The sequence below is a fragment of the Sus scrofa genome, chromosome X (assembly GCF_054392235.1).
Source record: "Sus scrofa isolate SSC_HxYL_T2T_F1_AM1 chromosome X, Sscrofa_HxYL_maternal_Yorkshire_Landrace_v2.0, whole genome shotgun sequence".
Lineage (NCBI taxonomy): Eukaryota > Metazoa > Chordata > Mammalia > Artiodactyla > Suidae > Sus > Sus scrofa.
Window position 1 is genome coordinate 134,319,636 of NC_139401.1, and position 17,333 is coordinate 134,336,968.

The following is a 17,333-nucleotide window of genomic DNA, read 5'->3' on the forward strand; positions in this document are numbered from 1 at the left end:
TCAGTTCATTTCTTTATTCATGGCCAAACTTTCCTAAGATTGCTCTTTATCATCTTGGCTTTTTGCTATTGAAAAAGAGCATATCATAATCTGAAAAAGGTCTGGAGACCGTGCCCCAGCAGCCAATCTATCATTTATAACACGTATACCAAGAATTCATAACTTGTCTCAGTCGTACTCCTTAGGAAGGCACACTGTTGGCACCTCTCCATAGAGACCCTCCCTCAGGTCCATTTTCTCCCTCTAATCACCTGTATTGATGACAAAACACTCGCTTTCTTTTGTAGTAGCCTGTGGTACAGAAGAATCTCGTTGGTGCCACCCGGCAGTCTATGTATTAACTTACTTTGTTTCCTTATTCACAGACCCAAAGGACTCAAGATGAGAGTCTGGCTCTTAGAGAATTTCTTGGTGCATGGAATTTTTCTTGGTGATGGCTCCTCAAGTATGAGGAGAAGTTTAACAGATGAATGAAGAAGGAAAAGATGGTCCAAGCAATAAGAGTGGCACCTGCAAGGGTATCGGAGGCAAATAAGTGCACTGCATGTTTGGGAAATGGGATGTTGCTAACAAAGGGTGTGGTCAGGACCAGGGCTCACAGTCTACCGGAACCAACGCACATGACATCTTCAAATGGAGAACAATGTCCTAATTAAATTGTAACGGATGTCTGGGAGCTTAAGAGGTTAAAAAAGAAGAGAGAAGAAACAGAAAAAAAAAAAGGAAGGAAGAGGATTTTAAGGGTCTGGGGCTTACTTTAAACTATATCCACAAAGAAAAATGAAACACAAAACAGTACCTTGATCATTGTTCCAGAGGAATTTATACGGCTATTCTCCCAACTTTTTGGTATGTTTGAAAATTTTCACCAAAATCCCTGCTGAGGAAACAGAGATCTACTGAGAGTATCACACTGTTTCTATTTCTGGCCCTGCTGATGTGGTGAAATGCACTGATTTTCAAGTGTTGGGTCTACTCTTCAGGAAATGTCTGGACTCATTGCGCTAGGGCTGTGTTTGGGCTTCTCATGGGGGAGAGTGCTGTGTGGTTTTCTCTCTTGTGACACCTGAGCCAGGCTTTAGTGGCAGCATTGTCTAGACTACCTGGGATGAGATAGACGATGTTCCAACTTCTTCTTCTTCTATTCTCTGAGGAGTTTCTGGGCTATTGGTGCTATTTCTTTCCTAAATGGTTTCACCTGGGTGCTGACTATACTTTACTTTTAGAATATTTAATCTGATAGTCATGATTTGTATACTTTGTGCTATGCTTTAAAATAATTTTAGGATATATGTTTTTGAAGACAGAGTAGGCAAGGATCACTTTTTAAGTTAGAACACATACCATTCGTTAGGTAGGGGCAATGCATTTGCCTGACCCTAATGCCTGGACCAGAAATCCCACCCTAGCCTAGATAACAATCTTTTACACAAAATTTTCATTGTCACGGTCATGATCACTGACATTGACCGGACTGGACTATATGCCAGGCACCGTGCTGGATGTGTTACACAGGTCACTGCCTTTCATCACCATAAGCCTATGAGGTAGATGCCAGCATTCATCCCCAGCCTTTCCAAAAAGAAAACTGAAGCAAACCAAGCCGTGTCCAGGATCCAGGACTTGAACTACATGCAGGCTCTGTTAGGTTCACCCAACTACAGAAATCTCCATTACGCCCAAAGAGCCGTTACTCTAAAACCTTTCCACTCTAAATTTCTCACTTCTAGAACGATGCCCATATTCTCCCCTAAATTCCTACCGTATCATAAATCCCCCTGACGACCCATTTTCCCCCTATAAAACACATAGCATTTTCCAGCATGTTGTATCACTACACTCTCCGTCCACTGCTTTTCCCTTAATTTCAGCAGAGTTCGCTACAGACTAACACACTGTCTTGAACCTGACACGTTGCGGTGTCACTCGAGTGACTACTGAATCTGCAAAATAGCAAACTCATAAAGTACGGGGGATGATCAGTATGATTAACAGCCAATTTCTCTTCACAAACCATGACGACAGAAAGCAATGAATGACAGAGTTTCAGTGATGAAGGCAAAAAGAGAAACTGTCACCCTATATTTCTATGTCCAGTAAATCTGCCCTTCAGAAATTAGGGAGAAATCAAGGCATGTTCACACTAAAAAACAAAACAAACAAAAACCCACAAAAGAGACCCAAGTCTGGAGAACGTCGCTATTAGAACTGCCATACCAGAAATCCTAGAGCTTAAAATGGAAGGACACCAGAGGTAACTCAAAATCATGGGAAGAAATAAAAAATAGTGGCAAAGATTCCCACATGGGTAAAGATAAATTCCAATAGTATTGCATTTTTGGTTTATACCTCCTTCTTTTTTTCCTATGTGATTATACAGTCAACAGAATAAAAGAAAAATTATGCATTTATGCTGCTTGGCACAAAAAGATGTATTTTGTGAGAAAAACATCATAAGGAAGGGGCAGGATGGTAAGGGAGCATAATTTGTGCATAGTATTGAAACTGAGCTGTTATTAGTTTAAAATTTTGTGGTAAAGTTAAGATGTAAATTGTAATCCCCAGGACATGAGAATGCAAGCAAAATGGTAGACTAAGACACTCAATCACAAGAGAAGGCAGTGACGTAGGAATTGAGGAAGGGAAAGGGGGTAGGATAAAGAGAAAACACATAGCAATAGGGCAAAAGCCCTTCCTTATCAGTAATCACTTTAAAACTAACTGAAATATTCTCAAATTATTAGGCAGAGCTTGGCAGAGTGGATACCAACACTCAACAAACTAGGATCGGAAAGGAATGCCTTAACATGATTTAAAAAAAAAAAAAAAAGAAAAAAAAGGCACTTAAGAAGGAGCCCAGAGCTAGCGTCATGCTCAGTGGTGAAAAACTTAAACATTTCCCACTGAGATCAGGAACCAAACAAGGATACCGACTTACACCGTCCCTATGCATCACTGAAAAGGGTGTTCCAGCAAGAAAACTTATCTATCAAAGTCAGATAGAAGCAAAATTTCTGTTTGCCGGTAACATGATGTATGTAGAGAAAATCCTGAGGAACCAAAAAATGCGTATTAGAGCTAATTTTAAAATACAGAAAAATTCTTTTTTTCTCCCATTCTCATGCTCCATCATAAGTGCCTAGATATAGTTCCCAGTGCTACACAGCAGGATCTCATTGCTTATCCGCTCCAAAGGCAATCGTCTGCATCTATTAACCCCAGATTCCCAGTCCATCCCACTCCCTCCCCCTCACAAAAAATATAGCGAAATACAGAAGAATTGTGGAATACAAGAGAAACAAACAAAAATATAATCATGTGTACATATATAAACAGTGAAAATCTGAGTGGAAATTAAGAAAGCAATTCCATTGAAGGTAGGGTCTAAAAGAATAAAATAACAAGAGGAGTGCATTTAACAACGTAGGTGAAAATCATTCCACCGAGAACTGCAAACCCTTACTAACAACATAAATGGAAGAAGACTTAAATCAATGGAAAGTATCTCATATGCGTGTATGGGAAGACTGGACACGTAAGATGACCACAATCCCTAAGTGATCTACAGATTCAAGGTAATCGCTATAAAATCTCAATCATTATGTTTGCAGAAATATAAAATCCAATCCATGAACTTACATGGGACTCCAAGGGACCTAAAATAGCCAGAACAATTTTAAAGAAGAACACAGTCAGAGGAATCACCCTTCCCCCATTTTAAACACTAAAACAAAACTACAGTAACTGAAACAATGTGCTTGTGGCATAGAGCCCAAAGGATTGGAATGGAGAGCCCAGATATAAACCCCTTATGTCTATGGTCAATTGATATTTGATAAGGGTGACAAGACTACTTAATGGAATAAGAAAAGTTGCTTCAGCAAGTGCTTCTGGGATAACTGTAAATCCACATGCAAGTGAATGAAGTTGGATATTTAAGTAACCCTATATGAAAAATGGACCCGAAACATAAGAGCTACAGCTGTGAAACTCTTAGAACACCACATAGGAGCAAACCTTCCTGACCTTGGATTGGATGATGATTTTTTCTTTCTTTCTTTTTCTTTCTTTCTTTCTTTCTTTCTTTCTTTCTTTCTTTCTTTCTTTCTTTCTTTTCTTTCTTTCTTTCTTTCTTTCTTTCTTTCTTTCTTTCTTTCTTTCTTTCTTTCCTTTCTTTCTTTCTTTCTTTCTTTCTTTCTTTCTTTCTTTCTTTTCTTTCTTTCTTTCTTTTCTTTCTTTCTTTCTTTCCTTTCTTTCTTTTTCTTTCTTTCTTTTGAGCTCTTTGTTTTGGTCTCACTTTGGCAAAGTGAGCCAGGTGTGTGTGTGTGTGTGCGCGCGCGCGCGTGTGCATGTGTACATATATATGTAATTATATCCATTGTGTTCTTTTTCTCATATTATCATCATGTTCTATCTCAAGAGATTGGATATAGTTGGCTGTGCTCTACAGTGGGATCCCATTGCTTATCCTTTCTAAATGTAATAGGTTGCATCTACTAGACCCCAAATCCCTGTCCATCCCACTCCCTCTCTCCTACCCCTTGGCATCCATAAGTCTATTCTCCATGTCTGTGAATCTGTTTCTGTGTTTTGGGCAGATTCATTGGTGCCACATTTTAGATTTCACATGTAAGTAACATAAGAGGGTGTTTGGCTTTCTCTTTCAGACGTACTTCACTTAGTATGAGACCCTCTAGTTCCATCCATGTGGCTGAAGGTGGCGTTAATTCATCCTTTTCTATGGATGAGTAGTAATCCATTGTATACTTGTAACAGATCTTAATCCATCCATCTGTCGATGGTCATTTAGGTTGCTTCCATGTCTTGGCTGTTGCAAATACTACTGCTGTGAACATATGGGTGGGTGAATGAAAGCTTTGTCTGGATATATGCCCAAGAGTGGGATCGCCAGATCATATGCTAGTTCTATATTTAGTGGTTTGGGGGCTCTTTTTTGCTTTTTTTTTTTTTTTTAGGGTCAAACCCACGGCACATGGAGGTTCCCAGGCTAGGGGTCCAATTGGAGCAACAGCTGCCAGCCTACGCCACAGCCACAGCAACGCGGGATCCGAGCCACATTTGTGATCTACACTACAGCTCACGGCAACACCAGATCCTTAACCCACCGAGTGAGGCCGAGGATCGAACCTGCAACCTCATGGTTCCTAGTCAGATTTGTATCTGCTGAACCACGATGGGAATTCCTGTATTCAGTTTTTGAAGGAAACTCCATCTTGTTCTCCATCACAGTTGTACCAAGTTACATTCCCAACAAAAGTGTAGGAAGTCTCCCTTTTCTCCACACACTCTGTTTGTTTTTTTTTTTGTAGACTTATTAATAACGGCCACGCTGACCAGGCTGAGGTAGTAACACAGTATAGTTTTGATGTTCATTTATGTAATAATTAGTGATGTTGAGCATATTTTCAAAAGCCTCCTAGCCATGAGTATGTCTCCTTTGGAAAAAGGTCTATTGACGTCCTCTGACCATCTAAATCTTGGATCGAAAGCACAGCAACAAAAGAAGAAAGTAGATAAATTGGACTTCGTCAAAACGAAAATCACGTTTGCATCAAAGGACGCTCTCAAGAGAGAGAAAAGATGTCCTACAGAACGGGAGAAAATGTCACACAGCGGATGAGAGTCCTAGTAAGCAGGATGCAGTGAAGAACCCTCGCACCTCCAGCCAGGGGACAACAAAGAAACACTACGAACGGAAAAGGGATCCGAATGCACTTTTTTCTCCAAAGAAGTTACGCCGATGGCCAGCAATCACACGATGATGGGCCCAGCATCCTTGGCCTTTGGGAAACGCACGTCAAACCACCATCACGACTGGGAGGGCCCCCCCACCCCCACCCCCACATCCACCCCCACATCCACCCCCATCCCAGGAGAGGTCTCAAGTTTAGCAGAAGGAAACTAACAGGCGTTGTTGAGAACGGGGAGAAGGAATGGGAAGCTGGTCGGAATTTGACATTGAATCGTGCAGTGGCTGCTGCAAACGGCGGGGAGGTTCCTCCAACGCTTCGACACCAAACTTGTGTAGGATGCAGGGGCTCCACTCTTAGGAATACGTCCCACTCCACCCCCCACTTTGCAACAGGCGTTCGAAAACCACAAGGACACCTGTGCTCCTGGCAGCACGGTTCAAGACAGCCAGAGGGGGACGCGACCGCATTCTACCCGTGGCAGAACGGATAACCTCCAGGTAAACTCTTGGTCCACCGCAACCCGTGTTTCCGGCCGGCATCCCTCTGGCATCCAGGTGCGTTATGCCCGCACATCTTTTCCTGCCCTCTCCAGGTCTTTGTGCACGGCCCCAGGAGAGACCTGGAATGCCCACCTACACCAATGTAGCTGGCCTCCTGTGACCTGGCAGGTTGCAAGGGGCTCCTTCCGGGGACCTGGATCCTAAGAGTGGGCGCCCCAAGGGAGAACAGAAGCTTCGTGGTGCTTCTGCTTTACTCCTTCCACAGTCCATTTTGTGAAAGCCCCCTGCCCCCACTGCCTGGGCCACGAGAACACTGCCTTTTGTCGACAGTAGCCTCGTTGTTGGCTTTCCCTTCCTTCTTCCTTCCTTCCCTCACTGGCCTGGTCGGCCGGCTGGAACTGGCCGAGAGCGAGGTCAGCGCTCTGCATCTGCTGCATTAGTACTTCCTGGTTTCCATAGAAAGCCAACATCAGGGGGAATGTTGTGCTGACATCCTGGTTCCCATGACAACCAGGGTAAGCCACTCTTTCCTGGAGGCAGACACACTTGACAAGGAGATTTACAGACTGGAGAGATGGAGTAAGTGTAGACACATCGACACTAGTCGGCATCTGCCATCCATGTGAGTCTGTGTGTGTGTGTGTGTGTGTGTGGCGCCAGTGTGTGGAGGGTGGTGCCAGTGGTGGGGGGGTCTTTACTGGGATGTCAGGAGCTTGAACCCGTCCTGTTTTACAAGAGAGGATGGCCGCTCCTCCTCCGGGGGTTTGGCGGGGGGACAGGCCATGGTGGCTGAATGACCGACCTGTCACACCCCAGCCCCGTTCCAGTGTCCTAGGGTGACACCTGTTGTGCGAGGGCACTGTCACCAGAGTTCCTGAAAGCAGAGATCCCCAAGCATGTCTCCTCCTACACCTCTGCCTCACGAGGACTGTCTGTCTCAGGAACCCTCGGAGATGTACGTTGACTCACCCTTTACACCGACCTGGAGAGAGATGTTTTGTGTGTGCGGCGCGAGGGAGACCCTTTGCCGTCAGCAGACGGGACGACTGGCTGGGACTGGAGGAGGATCTAAAGGAGCTCTGTGGAACCCGGGGGGCGGGGGTGAGGTCGTGCTCACCCTGAGTAGCTGGCACGCACAAATTCAGAAACATGTTCTCCAAGGTCAGATTTCCTGAGACCGCACCACGCCTTACAGTGCGGTGAATGTCCTGCGATCACACCGCTCCCCAGAGTGAGGGGGAGCGAACTGGGGCCGGTGCATACGGCGCCTTCCTTATTAGAGAAGCACACCTTTCTCCGAAGGTTCCGGGTTGTTCTGTTTGGTCTAGGTGTGCTTTGGTTTGGGATGTGGTTTGCAAGCGGTGCTTCCAACGATGCTAAGGCTTCTGTGTCCTTGCTGGGCTGCCAAAGAAAAAGCCAGCCCTTGTAGGACACAGCATTGCATTCTTGGTCAGGGATGTGCTTTCGGGGGAAGCGGGTCCTGGGGAAAGGCTGCCCACGTCTCTCCGCTCCAGGCCTGTGTGCCGTCATGTGGTGCTGAGACGGGGCTCTGCCAACCCCCTTCTCCCCGCACCGTCTGGGCCCCTGGGAGGGTCGGCCGGTGGGGTAAGCAGAGGGCGACAGGGGGTCTGGAAGTGAGACAGCTGGGGGTGCGCTCCCTTCTGTCCCTGCTCCTCTCGGGCTTACCCCAGTAATGGCCCTTCACGCCACAGGGGCAGGGGCGCGTGACTGCATTCAGGAGGGCATCCTAACGGGCTCCTATTGCGGATTCCCGGCAAACTCCAAGGAAACCCCCCCCCCCAGACACCTTGGAACGTCTCTTGGTTGCAGTCGACACGAGAGTATGGTGCCGTTTCTCTCTGCTTGCTTTCTCTCGGTTCACTTCCGTCCACTGTTTTGGTTCCTGGCTCCTCGGAACCCTTGGAAAGGAAGGTTTGGGTGCCTGTGTGAGCATACGTGTGTCCTCCCTGTCTGCACTGACAGCAGCAGGCTTGACCTGAAAGGCCACCTCTGCCCTCACCACCCACGTCCATCCCTCTGCCTCTTCCCTTTTTCGGTGGGACCACGCCACGATACGTCTGTTTGCCATGCTAGGCACTGTCCTTCCTGGCCTTTGCGTGCGTTTCGTCTTTCTATGATAAGGTACTTGGCACTGTTCTGCATGTGGGCGTGTGTTTGACGGAGCACGCCGGGCTTGTCCTGAGTCCCTCTCTGGTCAGCCTTTTGCCCGAATTCCTCCCGAGATGCCAGCGCATCAGTCTTTGTGTGGACCGCGTGGCGTGCCTCGTCGGCGTCGCCTTCCTCCAGCGGGCAGCAAGCGCCCGGCTTGCCAAAGGCCGGTGCGGTCGTGACGAGCTGTGAGGCAGACACGAGTGCCGCGAACAAGGGCTCCACTTTGTCCTGGGGCACGCGGTGCTCGTCTTCCCTCGGGGGTGTTAGCCACGGCGGGCGGGAGGCCTCGCCTGCAAGGAAAGAGCCCCTCCTCGAGCTGTTAACCCTAAGGTCGCGGCGCCTGGTTTCGCGGGCGTCGTGGAGGATGCTGAGGGGCGGTCTCCCCGTGGCAAGGGGGGTCGTAGAGCATCGCTGAAAGAAAGCTGGCCTGCTGGATGGCAGGGGCCGTCCGGGTTTGCAAGAGAACAGGAGAGAGTTCACTCTCTGGCGGTAAACCACGGCCCTGATGAGCAAGCTTGGCCTTTGCGCAGCTCTCGGCTCACGGGCTCATGCGTCTCGTCCTCTGAGGAGGTGGAACCTGGAGGGGCGTCCCTGCAGGCATATGTTCTCTGACTGCTCGTGCGCGAAGGGCCGTTGCAAGGCGGAGCTTGGGTACTTTGAAGGCATCTGGGTCTTGAGAGACAGAGGCGACCCTCTGGAGGTGGGAAACAAGCCGAATCGGCTGCCTTTCTTTGGGCAAGCTGTGCTACTTGCCATTGAAGGGCAAGAAGTAGCAACCCCCCCTCCTGCCCCCGCCCCAGATCTCCGGTAGGCGTGACCTCGCTACATGGAGGAAACCAGCGATGGACACAAGCAGGAGAGATATACATTCCTCACGCCACCGTCCCACACGAGAAGTCCCACCCAATGAAACCTTACGGTGAGCTTTCCCAAATTCCGGGAAAGTTTCTGCTGACCTGGCCTGGCACTGGAAGGTCGCAAAGACAGGGGAGGGCGGGGCAGGTGGCGTGTGGTCTTCACAGCATGAGTTTTACACACGGTGCCTTTATGGAAAGAAAGGGACCTGCCACGTCCTCCTGCTGTGGAAATACATGTCGGGGGAGGGGGGCAGTTAAAATCACTAGGTTGACAGCTTCAGAGAACCTCCCATAAACAGGCAGCAGTTGTGGGGAGGGGGCGTCGGGCTGAAGAACAGAGAATTTCTGCCTCTGGGGAGCGGCGGTGGGGGCTGATCCCGGGGGACTTTGCCCTCTTTCTGAGACAGCGCCTGCTGAGGGCTGAGGGTGGAGGGCCAACTCCATGTCCTCTTCCTTCAGCGGGGATGGCAGCCCGCACTGGGCAAGGGAGTTAAAACCCAGCCTCCCAGCTCACTCTTCCAGACATGGTGGCTGGTGATGGCAGAGCTCGAAGCTCCGTGCCACCCGGTTCTTTGGCCCCCTCGCCTAAAGAGCAAGTGGGATCGAGCCAGAGGGGCCCCAGGACCTGGAAAACGGAAGCTGGCCCACGCGAGGCCTTTGATTTCCGGGTGGTCGAAACGGGCGACGAAGGTGTGGACGGTGGGGCCGCTCTCGATACCGCCCCCTGCTGGCTTCTGCTGGGTGTTCCCCCTCTGCAGGCACCTGTGCTTGCACGGTCCCCGAGAAGGTGCGTGGCACGCTTTTCCGCTTCCGAGCCCTCTGAGAACTGGGGGTCGCTTGAAAACACAGTCCGGCGTTGCTCCGCGTTTGATTTCCAGCACACTGCTCCTGGGGTGCAAGAGAGGACCCGTGTCGACAAGTCACTCTGTCTCCCCCGTCTATCTCCTTGGCATCCATCCGCCGGCCCTCCTTGGCTGTGCACATCCTGGGACGGAGTGAGCAGGGGTGTCCTCCCCTTAGCAGAACATGTGAAAAGAAAGTCACCCGAGAGCCTGCGTGCCATCCGCTGACGGAAGACAGTCAGACCATGGGCCAAAGCCTGCGGTGGGGGGACCACTGACTGTGGATAGTCCCATTTCACGGCCCATGCAAAAGGGGCCTTGCTTTGGTAATCAGAAGAACATGGTGCGGTTTGGCATCTTGGTGGTCCGCTGAGGTACTGCATGCAGGTGCTTCCTCCCTAGAAAGCGGCACACAGAGGTAAACACAAGAGCAAGTCGAAATCGGTCAAAGAATTGATGAGCTGTTCCTCTTTCCTCTGTGGAGGAGGAGCACCAAAAGCATAAACATTCTAGAGACCTTGGGCCCGGATGCCTGCAACAAGCGCTGCCAGGGGACGGGATGCCCGGTGTTCCCAGTTTACGACCGACCGCGCACATCATTTTCTATTTCCCCACGCATCCTTTGAGAGTAGGGAACTCGGGGGGCTCAGAAGAACATCTGTGCTAGAGGCAGAAACACGTGCCTGCACGTGAGGGCAGAGAGCCTGGGAGGAACGCATCCAGAACGGGCAACTTGCCTCTCTAACGTCACGCCGGATCGTGTGTGTGTGTGTGTGTGTGTGTGTGGTGTGTGTGTGTGTGTGTGCACGTGCTCGTGTGTGCACGTGCATGGGTGTCTGGGGGTGGGTAGCTCTCTGGCTGGGGTGGAGGTGACTCAGGGAGTGGCGTTTTGCGGGAGGGGCTGGCGGGTCCTGCTGCAGGGACGCTGTAGCCGCTGAGTCAGCGGCTGCTTTTCCTTCTCCCTTTTGTCCTGGGTCCTCACGTGGCACCTGGGCTCTAAGAGCAGGAACACGGACTTCTCTAGAGCGCAAGACTGGCAACCTGGTCCCAGAACACGTTTGTGCAGCTGCTGCCCAAAGGATGTCTGGTGAGCCATGCCAGAGGTGAGATTTTTAGCTCGGAGTCCACGCGAACCACGTCGCACAGTCGGGGAAATACAACATGTCCCGTTAGGACACGCGCCATTGGACACCGGTGGTGGATGAACCGAAACCTGTCAGTGCGTGAGAATCCGCACGGGTGCGAGGTCCACAGAAACGCAGATCCTGTCAACAGCGCGTTTCTGGGTGGGAAGAGAGGGATGGAGGACCCTTGCGCCTTCTGCACTGCACCCCTCGACATGGGGGGGGGGCACTTCTTTCAGCACAGTTTTTAAGGGGCGGTGCGTCCACGCTGCATGGAGAGTCAGAAAAGGGATGCAAAGGGCAGGCATTCCCATGAAAGGGCGATGAAATAGGCTCTTGAGGGAGGAAACGTCGCCCCCGCTCACCTGCGTGGGCAGCTGTGCCAGGGATGCGTGGGAACTCTGCGGGAAACCCATCACCGCGATGTTGAGAGCGAGCACCTACCCACGGCTACTGCACAGGCGTGGGGTCTCCCGTCTAAACCTCTCTCCACGTGGTTTCACAGTCTCCGAAAGCCCGCTTGGTGTAAGTGTAGAAGCCCCAAAACGCACTAACACTGTAGACCCCGAGATGCCTTTACACACACACACACACACACACACACACACACAGACACACCGCCCCCCAGAAGGAGAGCTGCTCTTCCCTCTTTTTGCCAAGTTACAGTGGGCATGCAGAATGATATTGGTTTCAGGCGGCGAGCATGGTGATTCGATGTGTTGATCCGTTACTCAGCGATCGATCACCAAGACGATCAGCCTGGCCACCGTCTACCACCCTACAGAGGTACGACCGTATCACCATTAGGGACTGCATTTCCTATGCTGTACGGTGCAGCCTCGGGCAGGACGCTGGGTTCACTCACTGCTCGTGCTTCTGTTGCCCTACCGGGAAAACCCACTGCCGATCCCAGGGTGGCCTTCTAGGAGGCTTATGGCTTCGGGGCTGACGCGTCCGCCGGTAGTCCAATTGCAGCTTATCCTGTCGAGGCTGTGAGCAAGGGGACCGGTCGCAATCTTTGGCACGGAGCTGTCCGGGTGTCCCGGCGCTGCTTGTGGAGGAGGCTGGCCTTTCCCCGCCGCCGTCTGGGCTTGCTCTGCCTCCTTTGCCGGCACGGATGAGTCGGCCCCGCTGGGTGTGGGTGTTCCTCAGCCCTCTCCAGCCTGTTCCACTGATCTAAGGGTCTGTCTGGGTGCCAGCACCATGCTGTTTTGCTGGCCACAGCCCTGCGGTGTGGTCCGAAGCGAGGAAGTCGGAGGGCGTGGTCCCTCCAGCTCGGCTCTTCTCTCGCGAGATGGCTTTGGCCATCTGGGTTCTTTGGCGCCTGCTGCTGTTCAATCGATGTGTCCGGGCCAGGCCGTGGCTACCACGAGAGTGGTTGTTGCCACGCCTCCGCAGCAGGAGGGACTAGCAGAACCTCAGTGGCTTGACGTGCAGGCCTTTGGAGGTGCAACAGAAGGAAGACGGTAAACAGGTCTCCTGCGTTCTCCGTGAGATTTAACCAGCCTTCCTGTTGCAGAGTGGCGTGCAGGCCACCTGGACGTGGGGGAGGGGGCGTGCCGAGCCCATCCCCGTTTGCCCGGCTTGATGTCCTACCTGCCTTTGCCCTTTTGTGAGCTCCCTGGCAGTGGTGCCGAGGGCCTGGGTCTCTGCCTTGGACGCCAGTTGATCCCCGGGCCAGCAGTGCACTTCAGAAGCACAGAGCGGGGTGAAGGGCCTGCGGGACGAGCGGTCGGCCTGCGGGAATCCACGGATCCTACCTCGGAACCACACCAACCATGATCCTCCCGGCCCTGGGTAAGCGTTCCCCGTGCCACTAAATGCTCCATGGGCAGTGGGCTCTCCAGGAACCTCTGGATTCCAAACCCGGGCTCCTGAACGTGGCGCTGCACCGACCCCCAGGACCTGTAGGCCGGAGGTCACCTCTGGCTCCCCTGGCTGCGCGGGCAGCGGGGCACGAGCACCCCAGAAAGGACAAAGTGACGCCATCCCCTAGGACAGGCCCCAAGGAGGACAAAGGGCACAGGACATCCGATGACTCAAATGGGATCGGGCCTACGAGAAACACCCCCCCCCACACACACACACCCCCCAACACACCCCCCCACACACACACCCCTGCTCTTTCCTAGACAGCGGCAAGCAAGATGTGGAGACGCTGGGTTTGGAGGGCGATCCATCTCCTCCCGCCTCTTCCGTAGGGTTTCCCCACGTGCTTGCGGGGTAGCCACACCCCGTATATGGCTCTGCTTTCTCTCTCACCCGTTCTCTCTGACCAACATGCTTCTACTTTCGCAAGGGCCTTTCCTCCTGATAGGTTTCCTCTTTTCCTTTCCCATGTTCCAGGCCTCTCCCGTGTCTGGTCCCCTCTGGACAGGGGCTCCCGTGGCCCTCGGAGGTGGGGGCAGAGAAGGACCGGCCACCCACGCTGGGATGCTTTGTAGTCCCCGTCTCGGCATCGAGGTGTGGAGAGGAACCTCCCTGTTGAAGGAAGACCTGCCTCGGCTGCGGGTATGACGGCCAGGCCGCTTGGCCTCAGCTAATTACCTCCCGGCACCCAAGGCGGACGCCCACGATGGTGGCCAAGGGCGTCCTGTGCAGCTGGAAGGACCGCTTTTGGCCAGCCGTGCTGTTGTCCAGGTCCAGGCCCTCGCCCAAACAGAAGAGGAGACGGGCCTGAGCTCTGGAAGTCCAGACCCTCTCAGTAGGCAAGAAGATCAGAGTGAAAAGCCCAGACGTGAGGCCCCGGAGCGAGTCTCAGGTCGAATCCATGGCCTCCTCACCAGCTGCCCGGCAGAGGAAGGCCAGCGCCCTGCCGGGCCAGGAAGCGGCCTACAGGAGGGCTCTTACAGTGGCCCGGGAGCTTCGGAGAGACAGGGCAACGTTGGCCCCAGAGAGCGGGGCCGGGGATGCAGACGCCATGGCACCATCTCCACCGGGATCGCCCAAGCGCCCTCGTAGAAAGTGCCGGGCGCCCAAAGGGAACTTGCCGGGGCGTCGCAGGAAGAGCAGAGAGCCCACAGCCGCCTCGCTACCTTCAGAGAGCAGAGGCGGCGGCGGCAGTGGCGGCGGCGACAAGTCACTGGGGCACGCGGCCCTCACCCCCGACCCAGGGGAAATGCAAACGGCACCCCCGGGGAGCTCCAGGCCCTGCCCCCACGCCCTGGCACGGTCAGAAGACGCCGGTGAGAAGGGGGGCAAGGGAAGGCAGGACACCTCGAGAGGCTGGACCTGGCCTCGCCCAGCCCAGGAGGAGGGGGCTGGGGCCAGAGGCAGAGGCGGCCGGCCCAGACCCAAGGCTCTGAAGGAGGCGGCGCGGGGCCTCTGCCCAGAGACCCCGGCTGTCTCCCGTGGGCGTCCTAGCTCTGCTGGGAAAGGCCAGGCCGCCGGGGCCAGCGCCCGGGATCCAGGCTTGGAGGGTGCGGCAGCACCCTCCGGGGCCCCTAACACCAGGCGGCGTTCCTCCCTGCGTCCGGCCAGCAGGAAGAGGAAGCGGCAGGCAGCGGAGGGCGCGGAAGGGCGGCGAGACCCTCCAAGCTCGCTCGCCTCCAAGGCTGGCGGCGCCCCCGGCGCCGGAGAGCAGGGCGTGGGCCGGGGAGCGGGCCGGCCGGCCGGCAGGGCTCTGCCGCCCGAGCCGTGTGCCATTGAAAGAGGGACGATGGTCTGGTTCAAGTTTCAAAACCACCCGTTCTGGCCAGCCGTGGTGAAGAGCGTCAGCCCGGCAGAGCAGACCGCCAGGGTGCTTTTGATCGAGGCCGACATGCCCCGGGAGAGCAGCGGCATCCGCGTCCCTCTGCGGAGGCTGAAGCCCCTGGACTGTGCCGGGCAGGAGAAGCTGCTGGAGCGAGCCCGGAAGGTGTACGGGCAGGGCGTGAACTGGTGTTTCTCCCTGATCTCCCACTACCGAGACGGGCTGGGTCGCGGCTCCTTTGCGGGCTCCTTCCTGGACTACTTCGCCGCGGACTGCAGCTACCCGCTGAGGAGAGCCATCCAGGAGGGCCCCCTGCGCGTGGACTTCCCGAAGGTGAACTACGCCGACCTGGAGGATTCCGAGGACGAGGCCGCCCTGGGCGGGAGGAAGATCCTCCCGGACCGCATGCGGGCTGCCCGCGACCGAGCCAACCAGAAGCTGGTGGACTTCATCGTGAAGAGGAAGGGGGCCGACCCCCATCTCCTGGACATCGTCAAAGGCAGGAAACGCTCCAGGTGGCTGGCATCGTTTCTCAGGTCGGGCAGGTACGTGATCTGCGTGGAGACCTACCTGGAGGACGACGATCAGCTGGACGTCGTGGTAAGACACCTGCAGGACATCTACCGGGAGATAGACAGGAACGTGCTGGCTCTGACCCGGGACGACAAGGTGAGCTTCGTCCTGGAGGTTCTTCTGCCCGAAGCAATCATCTGCTCCATCGCCGCCCTGGACGGACTGGACTACAAGCAGGCGGAGCAAAAGTACCTGCAGGGGCCCCCCGTGCGTTACCGGGAGAAGGAGCTCTTTGACCGCAAGGTCCTGAGGGAGCTCAGCAAGAGGTCCGCCAGGAGGCTCAGGGCTAAATGACTCTCCCCCTGTGGCGCCCCCCCCCCCACCCCACCCCACCCCCGCCAGCTGAGCAGGGAGACCCCGCAGCCATACCCTCCCTCCCTTCGTGTGGGCGGCCGCCCCGTCTCGAGGACACCCACGATCCCTCCAGCCTCCCTGGCGCACACCCCCCTCCCGGAAGCCCCTGCCGAGGCCTCGCCAGCGTGCCCAATTCCCCCTGGGTCCATCCCGGCTGCTTGGGCCTGCCGGGGTCGCCTCCTTTCTCGGCCCCGGCCCCTCCCGCCACTGGCCTGTTCGCGCGCGGCTCGCTGACGCCTGCGCTCTCCTCTGCTGGCCCGCACGTCTACGTTTCCAGATCTTTTCGGAAGCCTGCCTTGGACTATTTTACAATAGGACGCACGCTCCCTTACGTCTCGTCTCCGCAAGGCCCTGGGGTCGGCAACCAAGCCGCGGTGGGTGGCTTCTCACCTCTAGGCTCTGTTTTTACAGAGACGCCCTGTGGGCTGCCCGTTCTCTCCGTGACACACCGCACCGCCGGGAAGGACCGACCGACCCACCGACCTCCGACGGGAGTCCCGACTCTTCCCTGCCACGCTTGTCCGCCGGTGCGGCCGCCGACAGAGCTGCCTTCTCTCTACGCGGGCTACTGCAAATGGCTCTCGGAAAAGCCACCGGAAACCCAAAGTGATCCGACCACCTGCAGGTAGCCCACGGGCCAGTGCGGGTGACTGCAGCCTGGGCGTGCCCACAAGGCTTTGCCAGCCCGTGCAAGACTGCGGCCTCTCCCTTTCCCCGGGAGTCTGCTTGTGCGAGGAGCCCTTCTGCCACGGCTCCTTGGCTTCCCCACACAGACAGACTCCCAGCTCCCTTGCCCACTGGTGTCAGGGACAGGGCCCTCCACAGGTAGCCATGTGTCCCCACGCGGAAGACCCCGGAGCCCTCGCACACACGCCGTCTAGCTCTCTGGACCTCGGAGTCCAGGCTGATTGCTGGGAGCCCACCTACCCGGCATCAAGTGCAGGAAAGCGGGCACCCTGTCCGGGCCCCGAGCCCCCTCAAAAGGCCCTCACTCCTCTCAAGCCAAACTAGCTTGATCTTTCGACTTCTCCATTGACCAGCTCCCACGGGTTCCAGCAGTAGGGGGGCAGACCCCCGAGTCGTCGCAGGCTGCCTCGGCGGCGGTGGTAGCTGGACCAGGAGCCGGGAGCTGGGACCTGGGAGCTGGGACCTGGGTTTCGGGAAAGTCTCCATTCAGCTAAGCACAGCTTTGGCTGGAATTCGGTGAAGCCTATGCCATGGAGGGCTAAATCCTGAAGTCCAAGAGCTGTTACCCTAACTTGAGACGACATTCCTTTCTTTGAGCGCGCGGGGGGGGGCCGCCGGGGGGAGGGGGGTGCGGGTGACAATGTTCGCAAAGCTCGTTTCCTGTTTAAAACTCACCGTGAAAATAAACATTGAAGGTGTAACGTGAACCTGAGCGCGTTTTTGTTCTTGGCGTCGCCTGTCACTCACGGGCTCCTGCTACCTGTTCACAGGGCCACGTGAGTTTTGGGGGGTGAAATGGGCAAAGGCCGGCTGTTTTGA

The 17,333-nt window shown here is 54.6% G+C and overlaps 1 protein-coding gene across 1 annotated transcript; it reads left to right on the forward strand.

Moving 5' to 3' along the window:
- The first annotated feature begins 6,762 nt into the window (after window positions 1-6,762).
- Window positions 6,763-17,114, forward strand: PWWP4 (PWWP domain containing 4). Its single transcript, XM_085008484.1, is given in 3 exon segments — window positions 6,763-6,836; window positions 12,729-13,006; window positions 13,556-17,114. A coding segment is annotated over 1 exon segment (1,983 nt). The 5' UTR covers window positions 6,763-6,836; window positions 12,729-13,006; window positions 13,556-13,784; the 3' UTR covers window positions 15,768-17,114.
- The last annotated feature ends 219 nt before the right edge of the window (window positions 17,115-17,333 follow it).